This window comes from Microcaecilia unicolor, chromosome 5 (assembly GCF_901765095.1).
Source record: "Microcaecilia unicolor chromosome 5, aMicUni1.1, whole genome shotgun sequence".
Lineage (NCBI taxonomy): Eukaryota > Metazoa > Chordata > Amphibia > Gymnophiona > Siphonopidae > Microcaecilia > Microcaecilia unicolor.
The window spans coordinates 340,185,294-340,203,329 of NC_044035.1; the positions used below are offsets into that span (position 1 = coordinate 340,185,294).

An 18,036-nucleotide genomic window follows, 5' to 3' on the forward strand; every position below is an offset into this window, starting at 1 on the left:
TCCCATAAAATAAAATGTAAGTAAAACGATCTGAATTAGATTGGAAAATCAAATTCATACAAGGTTTTTGTTTGTGGATTAGAAGCTCCTCTGCAGCCCAGGAGTCTTGTACTGGATGCTCTGAACTAACGAATTTGAAGATGTTAACTTCGTATGTGGATTTAAGTGTGCAACACTCCCACTCTGTACCTCAGGCACAAAAAAGAACTTAGGCATGACAGGCTCTATTTTCAAATATTTTCCCAAGGAAAGCAAAAAAGGGAACGGGTCTAAAATTCAGCTGGCAACTCCAGCTAAATAAACTGCAGGTCGATACTTCAAAAAATGGTCATGTCTCAGCATGATGTTATGGAGCAAATCCTTAAAACCTGAATGTGATTTCAAATCAATGAGCAGACGGTTGTTTAACTGCTTCCTTTAGCGTTCATAATAGTATGAAATGCCAGGTCACTGATTTGTAAGCATATTAGAAGCTGTTATTAAACATATTCCTAATCCTCCTCTGACACGATCAATATTCAGCTTTATTAAAACATGAAGGAGATGTTTAATATCAATTCAGTTCAGAAACTTTTTAAGTGCTATGAACCTGAAAACTCAGAATTTAGTGCATATCCAAGGAGCTTCCACCACAATAGCTGGGATCTTACTTTGATATAACAGTTTTCTCTTCCCATGGTAGGGAATACATTTTCCAAGTCACTGCAAACTCCTTGAAAATTGGAAAGAACCTTACATGCCACCAATGTGTTCTTCCATGAATGTTGCCCACCATGTTCTAGCCTCCTGGGTTCGGGGTTTTTTGTTTTCTTTTTTTTTTTTTACCCCTTCTAATGTCTTTCTAAACCAAAAAAAAAAAAAAAAAGAGGATGCAGAAAGAGGTAAAATGCAGCCGACCCTGCAGTACCAGACTTTATGGTATTGCATTCTCATGCTATCTTCCACTCGCAGAGGCGTAGCCAGACAACAGATTTTGGGTGGTCCTAGGCAAGAAGTGGGTGGGCACCGTGTTCTCTCCTCCCTGCACCACCACCACCAAAAACATATATCTCAGCACGCTTCTTTCCACCTTGGCAGTTTGCAGCAGGCATGCGCTGGAAACTGAGAATGCGCAGGTGCCAGTATCATGGAGAGTAATGTTTCATTACCATCAGGGGGGGAAGTATTCAGCTGGTGGACCTTGGGATCTCCACCAGCTACTACTAAACATGTGCTACTGTTGGGTGGGCCTGAGCCCTACCTGGGTGGGCCATGGCCCACCTGTGGCTACGCCACTGAATCCACTGGAGTGGTGTATCAAAAAAAACGTGGGGGGAAAAAAAGCAAAAGCTTCAGGGTGGAGGTGCAAATGGAGGCATACTAACAGATGAGGGGATGTGTCCAGAGTAAATTCCTCCAAGAACGGTCTGACTCCTCGAGGGCAAGTCAGTGGCAACCCACATCTCAAATGCAGGTCTGGAGGAGCTGCGCCCTTTCCCGCCTTTCAGCATGTGCCCACAGCCCCTCACCAACGTTGATGACACCAGCCATGTGCAACACAAGGCGATGCAGGTGAACTGTACAGCCAATGGCCAGGGGGTGGTGGAAGAAGAGGGGCCGATGTTCTTGGGAGGGGGGGGGGGGGACTAGGTTATTGCACCTTAAAAAAAAGATTTAATCAGTAAGGGGGGAAGGCTTGGGAGGGGGACTAGGTTATTGCACCTTAAAAAAAAAAGATTTAATCAGTAAGGGGAGGAGGGGGAGACTTTCCTGGGGATTATTCCCCCCCCCCCCCCTCTTTTTCCAAGAACTGCAGCAGCTCCTTCAGACTGGATCCTTTCTGCATCTGCAAAAGTAATGCTCATTATTGAGAAGCAGAAGCGCAGCCCGGGGGCTCGCACGCCTGAGTCCGTGCAAGCAAGCCAGGGCATCCGCTCTCCCCCGCTCCGGAGCCTGCTTTACGCCAGCAGCAGCAGCAGCCGCCTCTCGCGCCTCTGATTCTGCGCACAGCGAAAGCCCCAAAGCCCTGTCATTCTGCGAAAAGTCAGCACGGCGAGAGGCTGAGGGAGCGCACGCAGCCCCGAGTTCCGCAACCCAACATGGCTTCGGGGGACCTTTACGAGGTACAGGGAGGGGGGGGGGGGGGGCGAGCGCACGGCTTCTTGCAGTTCCTGGTGCCAAGTGCAGGAAATCGGCAGCCCCGGGGTTGAAGGGGGGGGGGGGGGGGACTGACGCTTCCCTCCCTCTCTCTTTCACTCTACTTTATGGTGGTGGCTGGATCTCGAGGCCTGGAGGGGAGGCGGGGGGGGGGGAGAGGGGTGAACCCCCCCCGAGTGCAGAAAGTCCAGGTAAAAGTCGCTGCCTGCCACCACGCTCCATTTGCAGATTCTGGATGCAACGCCTCGGACGGGCGCAGCTGTGGGCGGAGGAATCCGCGGTGGCTGCCCCCCCCCCCCCGGGAGGGGGGAGGGAAGGAATGAAAGGTGGGGGGGGGGGCTGCTAGAGAATATGGTAAAAAGCATGGGTGCCCGCCATGCTCGGCGAGTTGACTGTCAAAACTTTGCTATGTTGCTGCTTTTGCTTGGACCTCGCTGGTCAGCGCTGCCCAAACCTGCCTGATGCATCCGAAGCGCCCCCCCCCCCCCCCCAAAAAAAAAATGTATGCAATGATGGAGGCAACGCAGCTTGGACTTTTTGGGGGGTTGATGTTGTGACAGGTTACGGCCACTGTGCTGGGTTTACTGCTATAAATGAATGTGTCTGGGGTATTTATTCCCCTTCCCCTCCTCCCCCTCCACTTGTTAACAGTGTCAGATTGTAACGAGGTACTTAGGGAATGATGCCTCATGAAACAGGAAAGAAAGATCGTGCTTGTTGTCCCTGGGAAGAGTTTGTCAGGTCAAATGTGCAACTGTTGACACCCCCCTCCCTTTCCCCCGGGGACCTGATCTAGTGTACTCCTTGTTTACCGAGAAAATGAATTAAGGGTCTTACCATTTTGTATGGTGGCTGTGCAATGTGAAAACGGGTAAAGGGCACAGGGTGGGCTTGGGCGTGCCTCCTTTCTTGAAGGACAGTTGAAGGGAATCGGTGATGTCAAGAAAACTGCTTCTAGGTTTTACAGCCTATGGATGAGAGTGAAATGGGAAGCCCTGAGCCAGGTGATTCACAAATCAGAAAGTGCATGGAGGGTAGAAATTAAAGGCATATTTTTAGATGTTTCTGTGCCAGATTATTCTGTATCCTGTACTTAAAATCTTTACTGATAAATGGTATAAGAGTGTGTTAAGAGGACATAATTATCAAATATACACTGTAATTACTGGCCATTTAAAATAGAAGGACAAGGCACCTAGGGTATATCTTATTAGGCAAGAGGATCCATTGTTTGGCCCATACAGTATGTCATCTCCACCTCAAGATTGCTGGGGGGAGGGAAACTTTCTAAATTGCCAAGCAGCAAGAGTTGCTGATATGCACTTGTGCATTAGTCACATGATATGCAAAGATTCTCCACTATAAGTTATCTGAAATTACTTTAACATCATGGAAACTTGTAGCCTTTATACTCTTGGCTATGGTGAGGTAAAAAAAAAAAAAAAACCAGGAGCAGACCACATCAAACTGGGAGATGTGCCTTGGTTTCCTGAAACGGTTGCAAGAGATCATGGGAGTGAGAGTACTTTTTCATGCTCAAGTAATTCAGTATACTGTAGTTTTGTATATCATGTGTGACCCAGTTATCAGCATGCTAAACAGAATTTATTTATTGGGATTTATTAACTGTCTTTATGAAAAGATTCAACCAAGATGATAATTAAAAGTAACTCGCCCATGGTATTTCCTTTGGTGGCAATTCTATAAATTGGCATGAAGATTTAGGTAACTTAACTTAGTGCCAGTTCTATAACTGTTTCTTGGCACCAAGATTCCTTTTATAGACTACTAGCGTAAGTTGATATTGGCACGCCAACTCAACGGCAGTTGTATCTGATGGTAGCTACTTATGCCCTGAGGTGCATGTAACTTACAGTATTCTGTTTTGTTACGTGCATGTCTCAGAGAAACGGCCATGACCCGCCCATGTTTACATCCTTTCGTACGTGCTAAACGATGTTGGCATGTATGTTCTAGAATAGCACCTAGCACTGATGTGTGGAATTGCCAGTTAGTGGCACAAATCACACACGTTAAGAGGCTCATTTTCAAAGCACTTAGCCTCCCAAAGTTCCATAGAAACCTATGGAACTTAGCCTCCCAAAGTGCTTTGAAAATATGCCTCTAAGTGTATTATTCTGTAACTTGAGGTGTACAGTTGATGCCTGTCTTTGGGAACCAATTTATGAAATTGTCCTTCACGTGTTTCCAGCAAAGCTAAATATTCAGGTGATGTATTCTCATGCGACTTTATATAAGGATGTTGATTCATTTTAGAAATGCTTGGAAAAGATGTAGCATATGTTTTTAAAAAAAATGCAGTTTGATTGGCAAGCTGTCATTATTCTTGTTCTGCTGATATATAAAGATTTCTATATATAAAAACAGAATTCTTGTTGGTTTATCAACACAGTCCTGGTTTAGATCTTTGTCTGTTGGAACTGTGACGTGTATGGTGGAGAGCATCTTGTTGTGGCTATTCATTCCTTTGTGCTATTGGGAACGAAGAAGTGTGAAATTTGTCATCTGGGCTTCAGCCAGCACTTACTTATTTACATCAGTTTGTTATATAGCCAGTTGTTCTGTGGTACAGCTCAGCATAAAAGAAGGAAAGCGAGAACGTCAATTTAGGAAGCCTGAAATTAGCGACACAAGACAACGACGGCCAACAAGCGTTCAACAATTTTTAATTATTGAAGTAAAATGAGTAAAGCAATACCTTTTGTTATTTATTATATTCTAACCATGCTTTTTCATTCTTTAAGCTAAATAACTGGAAAAAAAAAGAGGTGATCGAGGCAGAGACCAGACAGATTCATTTGTATTTGGGTTTGCTGTGTAAGGACAGACTGTTACTGTGGGAATGGAGCGGTCTCTGAAGCTTGTAAAATTGCTGGGCTGTCTTGGACAAAGCACTTGAGGAATTGTATTAATGTTAAATTTGCCTCACTTTAAGCAGGAACAATAGAGGTAAATTACCCTGTTGGGCTAAGGAATGGCATGTTTGTATTGATATCTTGACTGGATTTCTGCCATGTGGAAGGAGGATTCTCTCCTGAAAGAGAAGGGGGGAGTTAAGTTATGTTATAGCAGACTTATCACCCACCAACTCCCTCGATCTGAGATTCAAGGCGAGATACAAATCAAGAGACAGATGAAGAACATCAAGAAATTACAATCCAAAATTTTTTTTTTAAAAATGTCAAAACCAAAATCTATTTCTGAAACTACACTTTTTACGTATCCTGCAAGGAATCAAAACAAATAAGTCTTCAAAGCTGTACGAAAGGAATAATAACCTTGCACCAAACGTTTTGTGTGTCCAGGAAGCTTTAGAGGCTGACTTCACAGTAGCATTACTGACAGACAGCAGCATCATTGTGGGTTTGTTTAGTTATTGCTGAGTGAGCAGGCTTTGAAGAACAGAACTCCAAAGGGTTTCCTTCTATTTACCTGCACTGTGTTTGCTCACTGAATCACTGCTACCTCATGGTTGTGGTAGAGTGGAGGAGTGGCCCAGTGGTTAGGGTGGTGGACTTTGGCCCTGGGGAACTGAAGAACTGAGTTCGATTCCCAGCACAGGCAGCTCCTTGTGACTCTGGGCAAGTCACTTAACCCTCCATTGCCCCATGTAAGCCGCATTGAGCCTGCCATGAGTGGGAAAGCGCAGGGTACAAATGTAACAAAAATAAAATAGATACTATTGGAGATTCTACATGGAATGTTGCTACTATTGGAGATTCTACATGGAATGTTGCTATTCCACTAGCAACATTCCATGTAGAAGGCTGCGCAGGCTTCTGTTTCTGTGAGTCTGACGTCAGACTCACAGAAGCAGAAGCCTGTGCGGCCACATTGGTGATCTGCAAGGGCCGACTTCTACATGGAATGTTGCTAGTGGAATAGCAACATTCCATGTAGAATCTCAAATAGTAGCAACAGTGGAGGACTGGCCTAGTGGTTAGGGTGGTGGACTTTGGTCCTGAGGAACTGAGTTTGATTCCCACTTCAGGCACAGGCAGCTCCTTGTGACTCTGGGCAAGTCACTTAACCCTCCATTGCGCCATATAAGCCGCATTGAGCCTGCCATGAGTGGGAAAGCGCAGGGTACAAATGTAACAAAAATAAAATAGATACTATTGGAGATTCTACATGGAATGTTGCTACTATTGGAGATTCTACATGGAATGTTGCTATTCCACTAGCAACATTCCATGTAGAAGGCTGCGCAGGCTTCTGTTTCTGTGAGTCTGACGTCAGACTCACAGAAGCAGAAGCCTGTGCGGCCACATTGGTGATCTGCAAGGGCCGACTTCTACATGGAATGTTGCTAGTGGAATAGCAACATTCCATGTAGAATCTCAAATAGTAGCAACAGTGGAGGACTGGCCTAGTGGTTAGGGTGGTGGACTTTGGTCCTGAGGAACTGAGTTTGATTCCCACTTCAGGCACAGGCAGCTCCTTGTGACTCTGGGCAAGTCACTTAACCCTCCATTGCGCCATATAAGCCGCATTGAGCCTGCCATGAGTGGGAAAGCGCGGGGTACAAATGTAACAAAAAAAAAAAGTCAAGCAGGATCAAAAGTGATGGTGGGGATTTGCTTTGTAGAGTGCCCCCCCCCCCCCCCCCCCCGCTATCAAGGGGAAGATTGAGGCTTGCAAAGCGGCAGTAATATTTGTTTTAAACCTTCTTGCAGTCTCCTGTGCATAGGGTTGAGGGGAAGCATGAGGGACTGAAGAGGAAGCAGTCAGCAGAGGAAAAAAAACAAACAAACCTGAGGTGCTGTGAGGAGAGCTACTTGGCACAGCTGTGAACAAAAAGGATTGAAGGTGCACCAAGGCATTTTTCTTCTCTACCATTCACCTGCCCACGATGACCGGGCATTTCTTACCTCTTCTCAAGGTTATGGCTGGGGATGAGCAATGGATTGGGGGAATAAAAATTTGGATGTTAAACTCCAAAGGGTTTTCCGGCGGGGGGGGGGGGGGGGGGGGGGGGGAGGGGGGGGGAGGGGTGATTATTAGAGAGAATACGGTATACATGCAAAAAATCATTGTTGACAGGTGGGGAAGACCTAAAAGATAAGTGAGCTGGAAGAACCAAGATTTAATGTTCTTCTTAAATTTTGGAAGGGTTGGTTCCAACTGATGTCTCGGGGAAGGGAATTCCAGAGGTGAGAGCCAAGGTAGCACAGAAGGCTGAATCGTGGAAAATCGTGAGAATGCTTTGAGGAAGAAAGTAGTAAAAGGAAGCACTTGTTGCAAAGAACACAGTGTGTGAGTGGGAACATAGGGAGTGAAAGGTTGACCAGATAATCTGGATCACAAGGTGCGCTTGGCCCCTTAAAAACAAGTGTTACGATTTTGAATTGAAGCCATGCTGCGATGGGTAGCTGGGATTCGGAAATAAGGAGGTGATAGGATCAAAGCAGTGGTTATTAGAAAGTAATTTGATAGTGGAGAACTGAACAAGCTGAAACGCTTTCAGTGATGTGAATGGAAGACTAATAAAGAGAACTACAGGAGTGAGAAGTTTAGAGAAATAATTAGTGTCCTCCAGAAAACTTGGCCAAATCTTCTTCTTCTTCTTCTAATTTGGTTATACACTGTACTACTGGAATTGATCGTATTCTGTAGCAACAAATTCTATAATTTAGGTGTGTGTTAACTGAAAATATGTTCTTAAATTTGTTTTGTATCTACTACTAGTAAAAAAGGCCCGTTTCTGGAACGAATGAAACGGGCGCTAGCAAGGTTTTCCTGGGAGTGTGTATGTTTGAGAGAGAGAGAGAGAGAGCCAGAGTGAATGTGCGGGTGTGTGACAGAGTGAGACTGTCTGTGTGACAGTGTGTGTGTGAGAATGAGAGTGTGTGACAGGGCCCCCTCCCCTGTTCCTAATGCCCCTCACCCCGTTCCCTCCCCTCCTTTTCCTCCTCCTTCCCACACTTTGGGTTTCTTAAGGCTTTCAAAAGTTTATGTACCCCCGTGGCCCTAACGCCCAGTATCCGGATACCCCACCGCTTTCCTCCTCACCCCTCCCCCAAGATGTAATACTTTCACGTCCTTCATTTTTTTTTAAAAAGTGTCCTATCTACCCTGTGTCCAAATACCCGGCATTCAGACTGTGTTCCTCTCGTAAATTTTCATTTCTTTCATTCATTCAGAACTTGCCCCCCCCCCCCCCCCCCCCCCCCCCACTGAACACTTTTGGTTCCTTCAGTCTTTTAAAACTCTCCTATGTACCCTGTGTGCTAATGGCCAGCATTGAGATTGTTTTCCTGTCCCAAATTTGCATGTCTTTCAGTCATTCACAACTCCTCCCCCCCCCCTTCTCCAGTTTAACACTTTCCTTTCCTTCAGTCTTTTAAAACTCTCCTATCTACCCTGTGTCTGTCGTAATGGCCAGCATTCAGATTGTTTTCCTTTCCCAAATGTTCACGTCTTTCAGTCGTTCAGAACTCCCCCCTCCCCCCCATTTAACACTTTTGGGTCCTTCAGTCTTTTAAAACTCTCCTATCAACCCTGTGTCCTAATGGCCAGCACTCAGATTGTTTTGCTTTGCCAAATTGTCTGTCACTGAGGTCAGTGCGTGCCTGCCTAGCAGACCACTTCCGGCAGGCACGGTCCCAAGCACATCCTGTTGGAGGTGAGAATTATTATATAGGATGAGTTAGTAATTTGAAATAATCTGAGTCTTTAGTTGTTTCTAGTGGGGAGGATCTACCCAGTTGGACTTCTATACTAATACTGGATGGTGTGGAAGTTCTGATTAAAACAGAAGTTTGATATCTGGGTATAATTTTTAGATCAACACCTAACTTTCCTACTACATATTCACCATTTGGTTCTTTGGGCTTTTATAACGTGACTATTTGTCGTCTTCATCCATATTTGGCCCTTGATTACTTTCGGACAGTACTTCAATCTACAATATTTCTTCAGATTGTTCACTGTCCTTAGAACCTCAGGTGAACAGTTATATGCACATAAAATAAGACCAGATAGGACACCCATCTACACATTGATCCTTAGTTGTCAATATCTGTAGACATATGTACTAATGGAAATGACTGAAAAAGAAAATATCAATGAAAATCAAACAACATATAAAAATCATTATTAAAAATAAAAAGTGTGTAGAATATATTAAAAATAATAAAAATATAATGAAAATAAAAAAATAATAAAAAAATGTATTTTATCTTGATTCAGGTTATCACCCTTTAGGATCATTCAGTTTGTGCTGTTTTTTACCTTATATTTGAGAAGATTCATGATCTCAGTTTCCTGTATGTGTAGTTCATCTATCTTTATTTTTTATTTTTTATTTATTTTTTATTTTCATTATTATTTTTTAATATATTCTACACACTTTTTATTTTTAATAATGATTTTTATATGTTGTTTGATTTTCATTGATATTTTCTTTTTCAGTCATTTCCATTAGTACATATGTCTACAGATATTGACAACTAAGGATCAATGTGTAGATGGGTGTCCTATCCGGTCTTATTTTAAGTGCATATAACTGTTGTTATTATCATTTTATGTCTATATAATTCTCTTTTAAGACGATTGTTGTCCTAGGAATTTCATTTTGTATTCAATTCATTTTATTTTATTTTGTATGTTATTTTATATTATATGCAGACATTAATTATGCAACTTATATCTATTTGTTATAAAGGGTTCTGTTATATGTATTTTTTAAATATTTTTTATATTTTTTTCTTATGTGGATGATTTCTTTTGTAGGAGTTCTATTATATATATATATTTTTTTTTTTTTTTTTTTGCTGTAATTACGTTCTTCAAAAAGATTTTCTTGTGTGGGATATTTCAAATCATGGTGATGATCACGATATTAACTGAGTCTTTGTGTATATGTAGATTTTTCAATTATATTTTTTATATATATTTATATATTTTTAAATATATAATTTCTGTTTTGAATTGTTTTACTGTTTTATATTGAGAATGTATATATATATTTTTGTATATATATGTTTTTTAAATTGGTTTTTAAATTATATGTTATTTACTTTTTATAGCCCCTGATGCAGCCCTGCTGGGCAAAACACGGCCTGTGTCGGGCTCATTATATCATTTGGTTTTCATTCAATTAATTTGTGTTTATCTCCTACTGATCTGCTTCGTTGCTTTCCGTCTTGGAGTTTGCAGATCGTCTGCCTTGCTGTTTTCTTGGACCCCCGCAGATTTAGTGGGTGCAGTGCACTTCAGCCAGGCGGACCCAGGCCCATCCCCCTCCACCTGTTACACTTGTGGTGGTAAATGTGAGCCCTCCAAAACCCACCAGAAACCCACTGTATCCACATGTAGGTGCCCCCTTCACCCCTTAGGGCTATGGTAGTGGTGTACAGTTGTGGGGAGTGGGTTTTGGGGGGCTCAGCACGCAAGGTAAGGGAGCTATGTACCTGGGAGCAATTTGTGAGGTCCACTGCTGTGCCCCCTAGGGTGCCCGATTGGTGTCCTGGCATGTGAGAGGGACCAGTGTAGTACGAATTCTGGCTCCTCCCACGACCAAAGGATTTGGATTTGGTCGTTTTTGAGATGGGTGTCCTCGGTTTCCATTATGGCTGAAAACCGTGGACGACCATCTCTAAGGTTGACCTAAATGTTGAGATTTGGGCGTCCCCGACCGTATTATCGAAAGGAAAGATGGATGCCTATACAGGTTTCCCTGCCCCTTCATGGGGCCATCCTGCGAGGACGCCCTCATGAAAACTTGAGCGCCCCGTTCGATTTTGCCCCTCCACATCATCAATATATTCATTCATACAACATAGGAAGACTCCTGAGGCAGGCCAATGAGCTGAAACATAGTTGTGTCAAGTCGTTGTATTGACCATATAGTTGTTGTCCAATGAATCTTCTAGACCATATGCAGCATCATAGTTTCTTTGAGTCACCTTCGCTGTCTCCTTTGTCTCTATTTTAAGCCACTTTGGATTATTTTCTGGAAATGAGTGGCCTATAAATGCTGAGATTAGAATGGCTCAATTATTGTAATTCTCTTGGGTTTGCCAGCATATTCATTGAAATCATTCTCTCATACTGATCATATTACTCCATCTCTAGTTCAATTACATTGGCTTCTTGTAGCCTTTTGGACCAAATTTGATTTTGATGTTTTCGTGGAATATTGACTTCTTACCTGCTTTCATTGTTGTGTCCATATAGTTCAGTTTGCCCAACTACAGAATGCATGCGCACTCCCCTAGGTTCTATGTATGGCGCTCAAAATTGTGTGTGCAAATTTGGGAACGTGCACAGTTTGTGCACACAATTTAGTTCAGTAATGAGCCAATTAGCACCAATAATTGGATGCTAACAATTATTGGTGTTAATTGGCAACAATTTAGATATATGTACGCATCTTACTAAGCGCTATTCCATAAAAATGCATGTGTAAATCTTTTATAGGCCCTTTTACAAAGCTGTGGGTAGTGTGCACCAAATTGGTACTACCGCCGTAGTAATGCATGTGCCCATCAGTAATTCTGAGTTTGGCATGCACCAAATCCCATGGTGCATGCTAGAGGCTTCCCGGCGGTTATTGGCACCCATCCATGTTGGTGCTCACTGAATGGTTACCATGTGGGTAGCGTGTGAGCCTTTACCGCAAAGTCAGTGGCTGTTGGTAAGGGCTCAGGCTGTAACTAGACATTAGTTAGTTTTAATTTTTGCGCACGCCCATTAAAAAATGGCCTTTTTTTCCAGCCACGGTAAAAAGTGGCTCTGCGTGCATCCAGAATATACACCCACACTACCGCAGGCCACTTTTGACCGCGGCTTTGCAAAAGGACCCCTTAGTGCACAACCGAAAAGGAGGCGTGGCCATGGGAGGAACAGGGGCATTCACTAAAGATGTGCATAGTATAGAATTCGAGAGATCCACACCTAATTTACGCACAAGGATTTACACCAGGTTTCAGCTGGTGTAAATCCTCATGGCCAAAGTTGGGCACAGATCCCGGTGCTACATGCCCACCTCGGAGCACCATTTATAGAATAGTGCTCATTTTTTTGGGGGTGCTCAAATTTGGGCTCCATTTACAGAATCTAGCCCAATATGTTTGTGATTCCTTCTGTCAGATGTTTTCGGTAGCAGCTCCTACTCTTTGTAATACACTTCCAAGTGAAATGAGAGGGATGCGTGATTTTTTTCCCTCTTTGTAGAAGCATAAAGACCTTTTTTTTATTATTATTTCAGCAGCCTGTTATATGCAGTGAATTCCTGTGTGGTGTCTTATTGGGATGCACTGAAAGGTTTTTTTGGAGGGGGGGAGGGGGATATATTTATTCTTTTATTATGTTTTAATATTTTATGTTGGTGGTATAGATGTGTGATGGTGTTTTTTAGTTCTTGGTCTCTGTATTTTTTTAAGCAACTTATTTTTGTTGTTAACGAGCTTGAACCCTAATGGTCTGTAATGGGTTTTAAAGAAAATAAATAATATTTTTCTTTTTTAAAAATGGAGATCCATTTTTGAGATATGGATATCAGAATAGTACAGTTCTCAATGTGTGGTTGCAATGTTAATCCAGTCTTTACAGTTGATTGTTCTTTTCTGAATAATTCCTAACATTCTGTTTGCTTTATTGACTACTTCTGCACGCTGAGAATGGGCATTTCTAATCTGGAACCCAATGTTGTGCATGTATAGATAAGGTTGAATTTATTGTGGACAAATGTAAAGTGATACACGGGGGGAATAATCTATCATTTGGAATGCCCAGTTTCCCACTCTCATAAAGTCCTTCTACAATGTACTCACTCTGCTGCTCCCCAGTATCTCTCCACACTCGTCCTTCCCTACACCCCTTCCCGTGCACTCCGCTCCATGGATAAATCCTTCTTATCTGTTCCCTTCTCCACTACTGCCAACTCCAGACTTCGCGCCTTTTGTCTCGCTGCACCCTACGCCTGGAATAAACTTCCTGAGCCCCTATGTCTTGCCCCATCCTTGGCCACCTTTAAATCTAGACTGAAAGCCCACCTCTTTAACATTGCTTTTGACTCGTAACCACTTGTAACCACTCGCCTCCACCTACCCTCCTCTCTTCCTTCCCGTTCACATTAATTGATTTGATTTGCTTACTTTATTTATTTTTTGTCTATTAGATTGTAAGCTCTTTGAGCAGGAACTGTCTTTCTTCTATGTTTGTGCAGCGCTGCGTACGCCTTGTAGCGCTATAGAAATGCTAAATAGTAGTAGTAGTAGTAGTAATTCTTCACAGTCATAGGAGCCAACTTTTCAAAATGATTGGGGGTGCTAAGCCCAATCGAAATAACCCCTCCCTGGACACATACAAGGAATTTTCTCAATATTGGGGGTGCTCAAGCACCCACAGCACCCTCAGAGTCGGCTCCAATGTTCACAGTCGCCATGTGTTTCAACATCTTTGAATAATATTGTATCATCGGTAAATTACATTGATACAGTGCTCCTGACTGTAGGTTATAGATAGCCAGCACCAGGGCTGCAGTTCTACTGTAGTTTTGAGTTGTTGTTGTTGTTTTTTTTTCAAAACTCAACAGTGAATACTACTGAGACCTGCCGATTTGCCATTATTTAGTTTGTCAGTTTGCTTTCGCACTTTTTGCAGATTCACAGTGATTTTGCCTCGGTGCCTCTGAATCCTAACCTACAAAGAATGGTATCCACAGGGGCGAACTAGGATTTTTCAGCATTTTCACCATAAAACATTTTGAAGCAAGGCTGTGTACTTCGTCCAGTCACTTGAAGAGGTTTGTGTCAAGACTATCAACATAAGAGCTCACCGATTTTCTCCCCGTTCCTTCCATGTTGGACCTTCTAGTTGGGCTTATTTATTTATTTATATTCCACCTAAAAAAACTAAGTGGTGTACAATAAAAATACATAAAAATACATAGATCAAAAAACAGACATCAAAACAGCACATATCAAACAGATAAAGGAGCGTGCTGAAAATATCTCATGATACTGTGTCAGTACTCTGCTTCAACCCCCAGGATATACCAGCAAGAACAAATGGGTCTTTAAAGGTTTCTTAAACTGCCCTAGATCCTTGCAAAGATGAAGATATCCAGGCAAATGATTCCACAGGTGTGGCCCTGCAATTGCAAAGGAAGCTGCCCTTGTAATGGCATATCGTATCCTCCCCAGAGGAACCACTTCTAGATGTTTCGTATCTGCGGACCGCAATAAGCGCAGCAGTTGATATGCTTTGTGAAGCGTCTGTTCACGCTTTCCAAAAATACTAGGACTAGGGGGCATGCGATGAAGCTACAATGTAGTAAATTTAAAACGAATCGGAGAAAATGTTTTTTCACTCAACGTGTAATTAAACTCTGGAATTCGTTGCCAAAGAATGTGGTAAAGGCGGTTAGCTTAGTGGAGTTTTAAAAAGGTTTGGACGGCTTCCTAACAGAAAAGTCCATAGACCGTTATTAAATGGACTTGGGGAAAATCCACTATTTCTGGGATAAGCAGTATAAAATGTTTTGTACATTTTTGGGATCTTGCCGGGTATTTGTGACCTGGATTGGCCACTGTTGGATACAGGATGCTGGGGTTGATGGACCTTTGGTCTTTCTCAGTGTGGCAATACTTATGTACTTATGTATGCTTTCAAGATCTGCCTGAAGTACCAAGGTGCTGGTCCCATGAACAGCTTGATGGATAAGCAGCAGCACTTTATACTGGATCCTGCTAGTCACCAGCAATCAGTGTAATTGCTTCAGTATAGGAGTCACAGGTATATACGTTGATGCTCCAGAGATCACTTATGCCACTGCATTTTGCGACACTGCTCCAGCATGAAATGTCTTTAATGTCATAAATTCAGCATGCTTCAAAACCAGAAGGTACCTCGCTGGGGAGAGGTAAATAGGTCAAGTATCAAACTTACAAAACCAATCCCTAATTTTTTTTAAAAAATTTTATTTAGGGCTTTAGCATTATAAGATTGATAATGTTATATCAAAAATAATTTTTTAATGAAATTTATTTGTAAGGTAAGGGAGAAATCGGTATAGGCTGCACCTGCAGCAGTGCTAAGCTATCAATGAACCTCGCCGTAATGGGCCTGATTCTACATACGGCACCTAAAATTAATGTGTGCTAGGTAATTACACCTAAGCATATTCTAAATAACGCCTGTAAATCTACGCATATGCATAGTTAATGCAACTGAATTTACGTGTTTCCATTTATACCAATGAAATGCTGGTGTAAATCCCTGTCTGTAGATTTGTGCACACTGGCCCATGTTTTATAACAAAGTGCATAGATTTTGGAATGCCCATTTCCACGCCCCTGCGTACGCCCCTTTTTTGCCTGCATGCGTTAGAATTTAGGCGTAGTACATTACAGAATATGCTTCGCAATGTGTATGCATAAATTCTAATTTTTGCCAGTTATGCTCGTTACTGCTTATTAAGAGCTGTTAACGCTTAACAGCTTCTTAAAACAATTTACGTATGGAATCACGCATAACTCTATTAGCGCTATATAGAATCGGGGGGGGGGGGGGGGGGGGGGGGGAATATGGCTCATATGACCACTCTATACATCTTGTATCATCCTGAAAACAAAACCAATTTGTTGTTTTTTTCCAATGAAACCTTTATATAAACATAACTTTATAATAGTCTCTACGTTCTTATTCATCGTGAAGATAGTCTTTGCAATAAAAAAAATGCACAGTTTTCACAATGAATGAGAATGTAGAAACTATTATAAGTTATGTTTATATAAAGGCTTCATTGGAAAAAAACAACAAATTGGTTTTGGTTTTCATGGCAATACATGATGTGTAGAACGGTCATGTCAAACTTGTGAACACCAAGGCTGGTTCTTCACAAGTTTGACATCTGTGAAGATCACATACATCCAAATACTTCTTAATGGTTCAGTATAAGAATAACAGCCTGCAAAAAATCCAGCTTTCTCTTGAACTAGCATAGAGCCTTGTTAATAAACAGAGATTTATTTTTCTTAAGTGATGTCACTGAAACACATTACATCTCTCAAGTACACGCCTACTTCAACAGTAGCAGTTCATTTGCTTGTATTGTGCATTCCTGCAACGTTTACTGAGCAAGAAAGTAAAGCAAAGTACTGATACTTCAGTGAAGTGAGATAGTGTAGCCTCCATTTATTAACGATTTTTAACTCAACAAAATGTAGACATTTAGGCAGGAATTCTGCAGTTGGCGCCCAAAGTTAGGCACAGCGATGATCTGCAGTAAAATAGTATTCTGCAAAGTGTGCTCTGCATGGAACGACATTTAAGCCTGCCAAAAGCTGATGTAAATGCTCACACCCAACTAATCAATTGCTTACAATATACTCAGCTTCAATGATGTTCAGTTTCAATTATACCCTCATTAGCAATCAACATACAAAGGCGCTTGTTGTAGGATCATCAGATTAACGTACCAGCCTCTACAATGGCTATTTATGAGCCAAGCATTTGAAAGAGAGGTGGTATCGAAATCCTCATTAGTCCCAAATTTTTAATTATTTTATTTATTTTTTCATAGTAACAGCTACTTATCTCATTTCTGTTGCTTTTCAGCAATAGTCGCTAGTATATCGGGTCTCCACCGCATACTAGCGACTATTGCTGAAAAGCTAAGTATTAAATCTGGACTTAGACTTTTCTGTTCTATCTTTAACAGAAATGAGATAAGTTACTGTTACTATGAAAAAATAAGTTAAATAATTAAACATTTTGGGACTAATGAGTATTTCGATACCTCCTCTCTTTCAAATGCTTGGCTCATAAATACTACTACTACTACTTAACATTTCCAGAGCACTACTAGGGTTACGCAGCGCTGTACAGTTTAACAAAGAAGGACAGTCCCTGCTCAAAGGAGCTTACAATCTAAAGGACAAAATGTCAAGTTGGGAAGTCTAGATTTCCTGAATATGTTATGGTATGGTGGTTAGGTGCTGAAGGCGACATCGAAGAGGTGGGCTTTGAGCAAGGATTTGAAGATGGGCAGGGAGGGGGCCTGGCGAATGGGCTCAGAGAGTTTATTCCAAGCATGGGGTGAGGCGAGGCAGAAAGGGTGGTATGTTAATCTGATGATCCTACAACAAGCGCCTTTGTTTATTGCTAATGAGGATATAATTGAAACTGAATATCATTGAAGCTGAGTATATTGTAAGCAATTGATTATTTACTCCCTTCACCCCTTAAACTGGATACACACCCAACTAATGGCAGTTAGCCATGCAAATGCAGCTGTTCTATAACATTGCACCTAAAATCTGGGAATGTCCATTTCCCTCCTATGGCAACACCTTCTTTGCATGCTATGAAACTTAGGCACGAATAGGGTGTAGGGCAGATCCACATGTAACTCCTTATTAGAGGGTGGAGTAACATCTCAAGCCGTTTTATTTTATTTATTTTTGTTACATTTGTACCCCGCGCTTTCCCACTCATGGCAGGCTCAATGCGGCTTACATGGGGCAATGGAGGGTTACAGTAAGTGACTTGCCCAGAGTCACAAGGAGCTGTGTGTGCCTGAAGTGGGAATTGAACTCAGTTCCTCAGGACCAAAGTCCACCACTCTAACCACTAGGCCACTCCTCCACTGTTGCTATTTGAGATTCTACATGGAATGTTGCTATTCCACTAGCAACATTCCATGTAGAAGTCGGCCCTTGCAGGTCACCAATGTGGCCGTGCAGGCTACTGCTTCTGTGAGTCTGACGTCCTGCACGTACGTGCAGGACGTCAGACTCACAGAAACAGAAGCCTGCGCAGCCTTCTACCTGGAATGTTGCTAGTGGAATTGCAACATTCCATGTAGAATCTCCAATAGTAGCAATATTCCATGTAGAATCTCCAACAGTAGCAACATTCCATGTAGAA

At 42.2% G+C, this 18,036-nt stretch overlaps 1 protein-coding gene across 1 annotated transcript in view; it reads left to right on the forward strand.

Annotated features, from left to right (window-relative positions):
* The first annotated feature begins 2,029 nt into the window (after positions 1 to 2,029).
* Positions 2,030 to 18,036, forward strand: part of CDYL2 (chromodomain Y like 2) — a 99,805-nt gene continuing 83,798 nt past the window's right edge. The window contains exon 1 of the mRNA XM_030202653.1: positions 2,030 to 2,102. Coding sequence (XP_030058513.1) covers positions 2,079 to 2,102 — 24 coding nt within the window. The 5' untranslated portion in view covers positions 2,030 to 2,078. The remainder of the gene's footprint in view (positions 2,103 to 18,036) is intronic.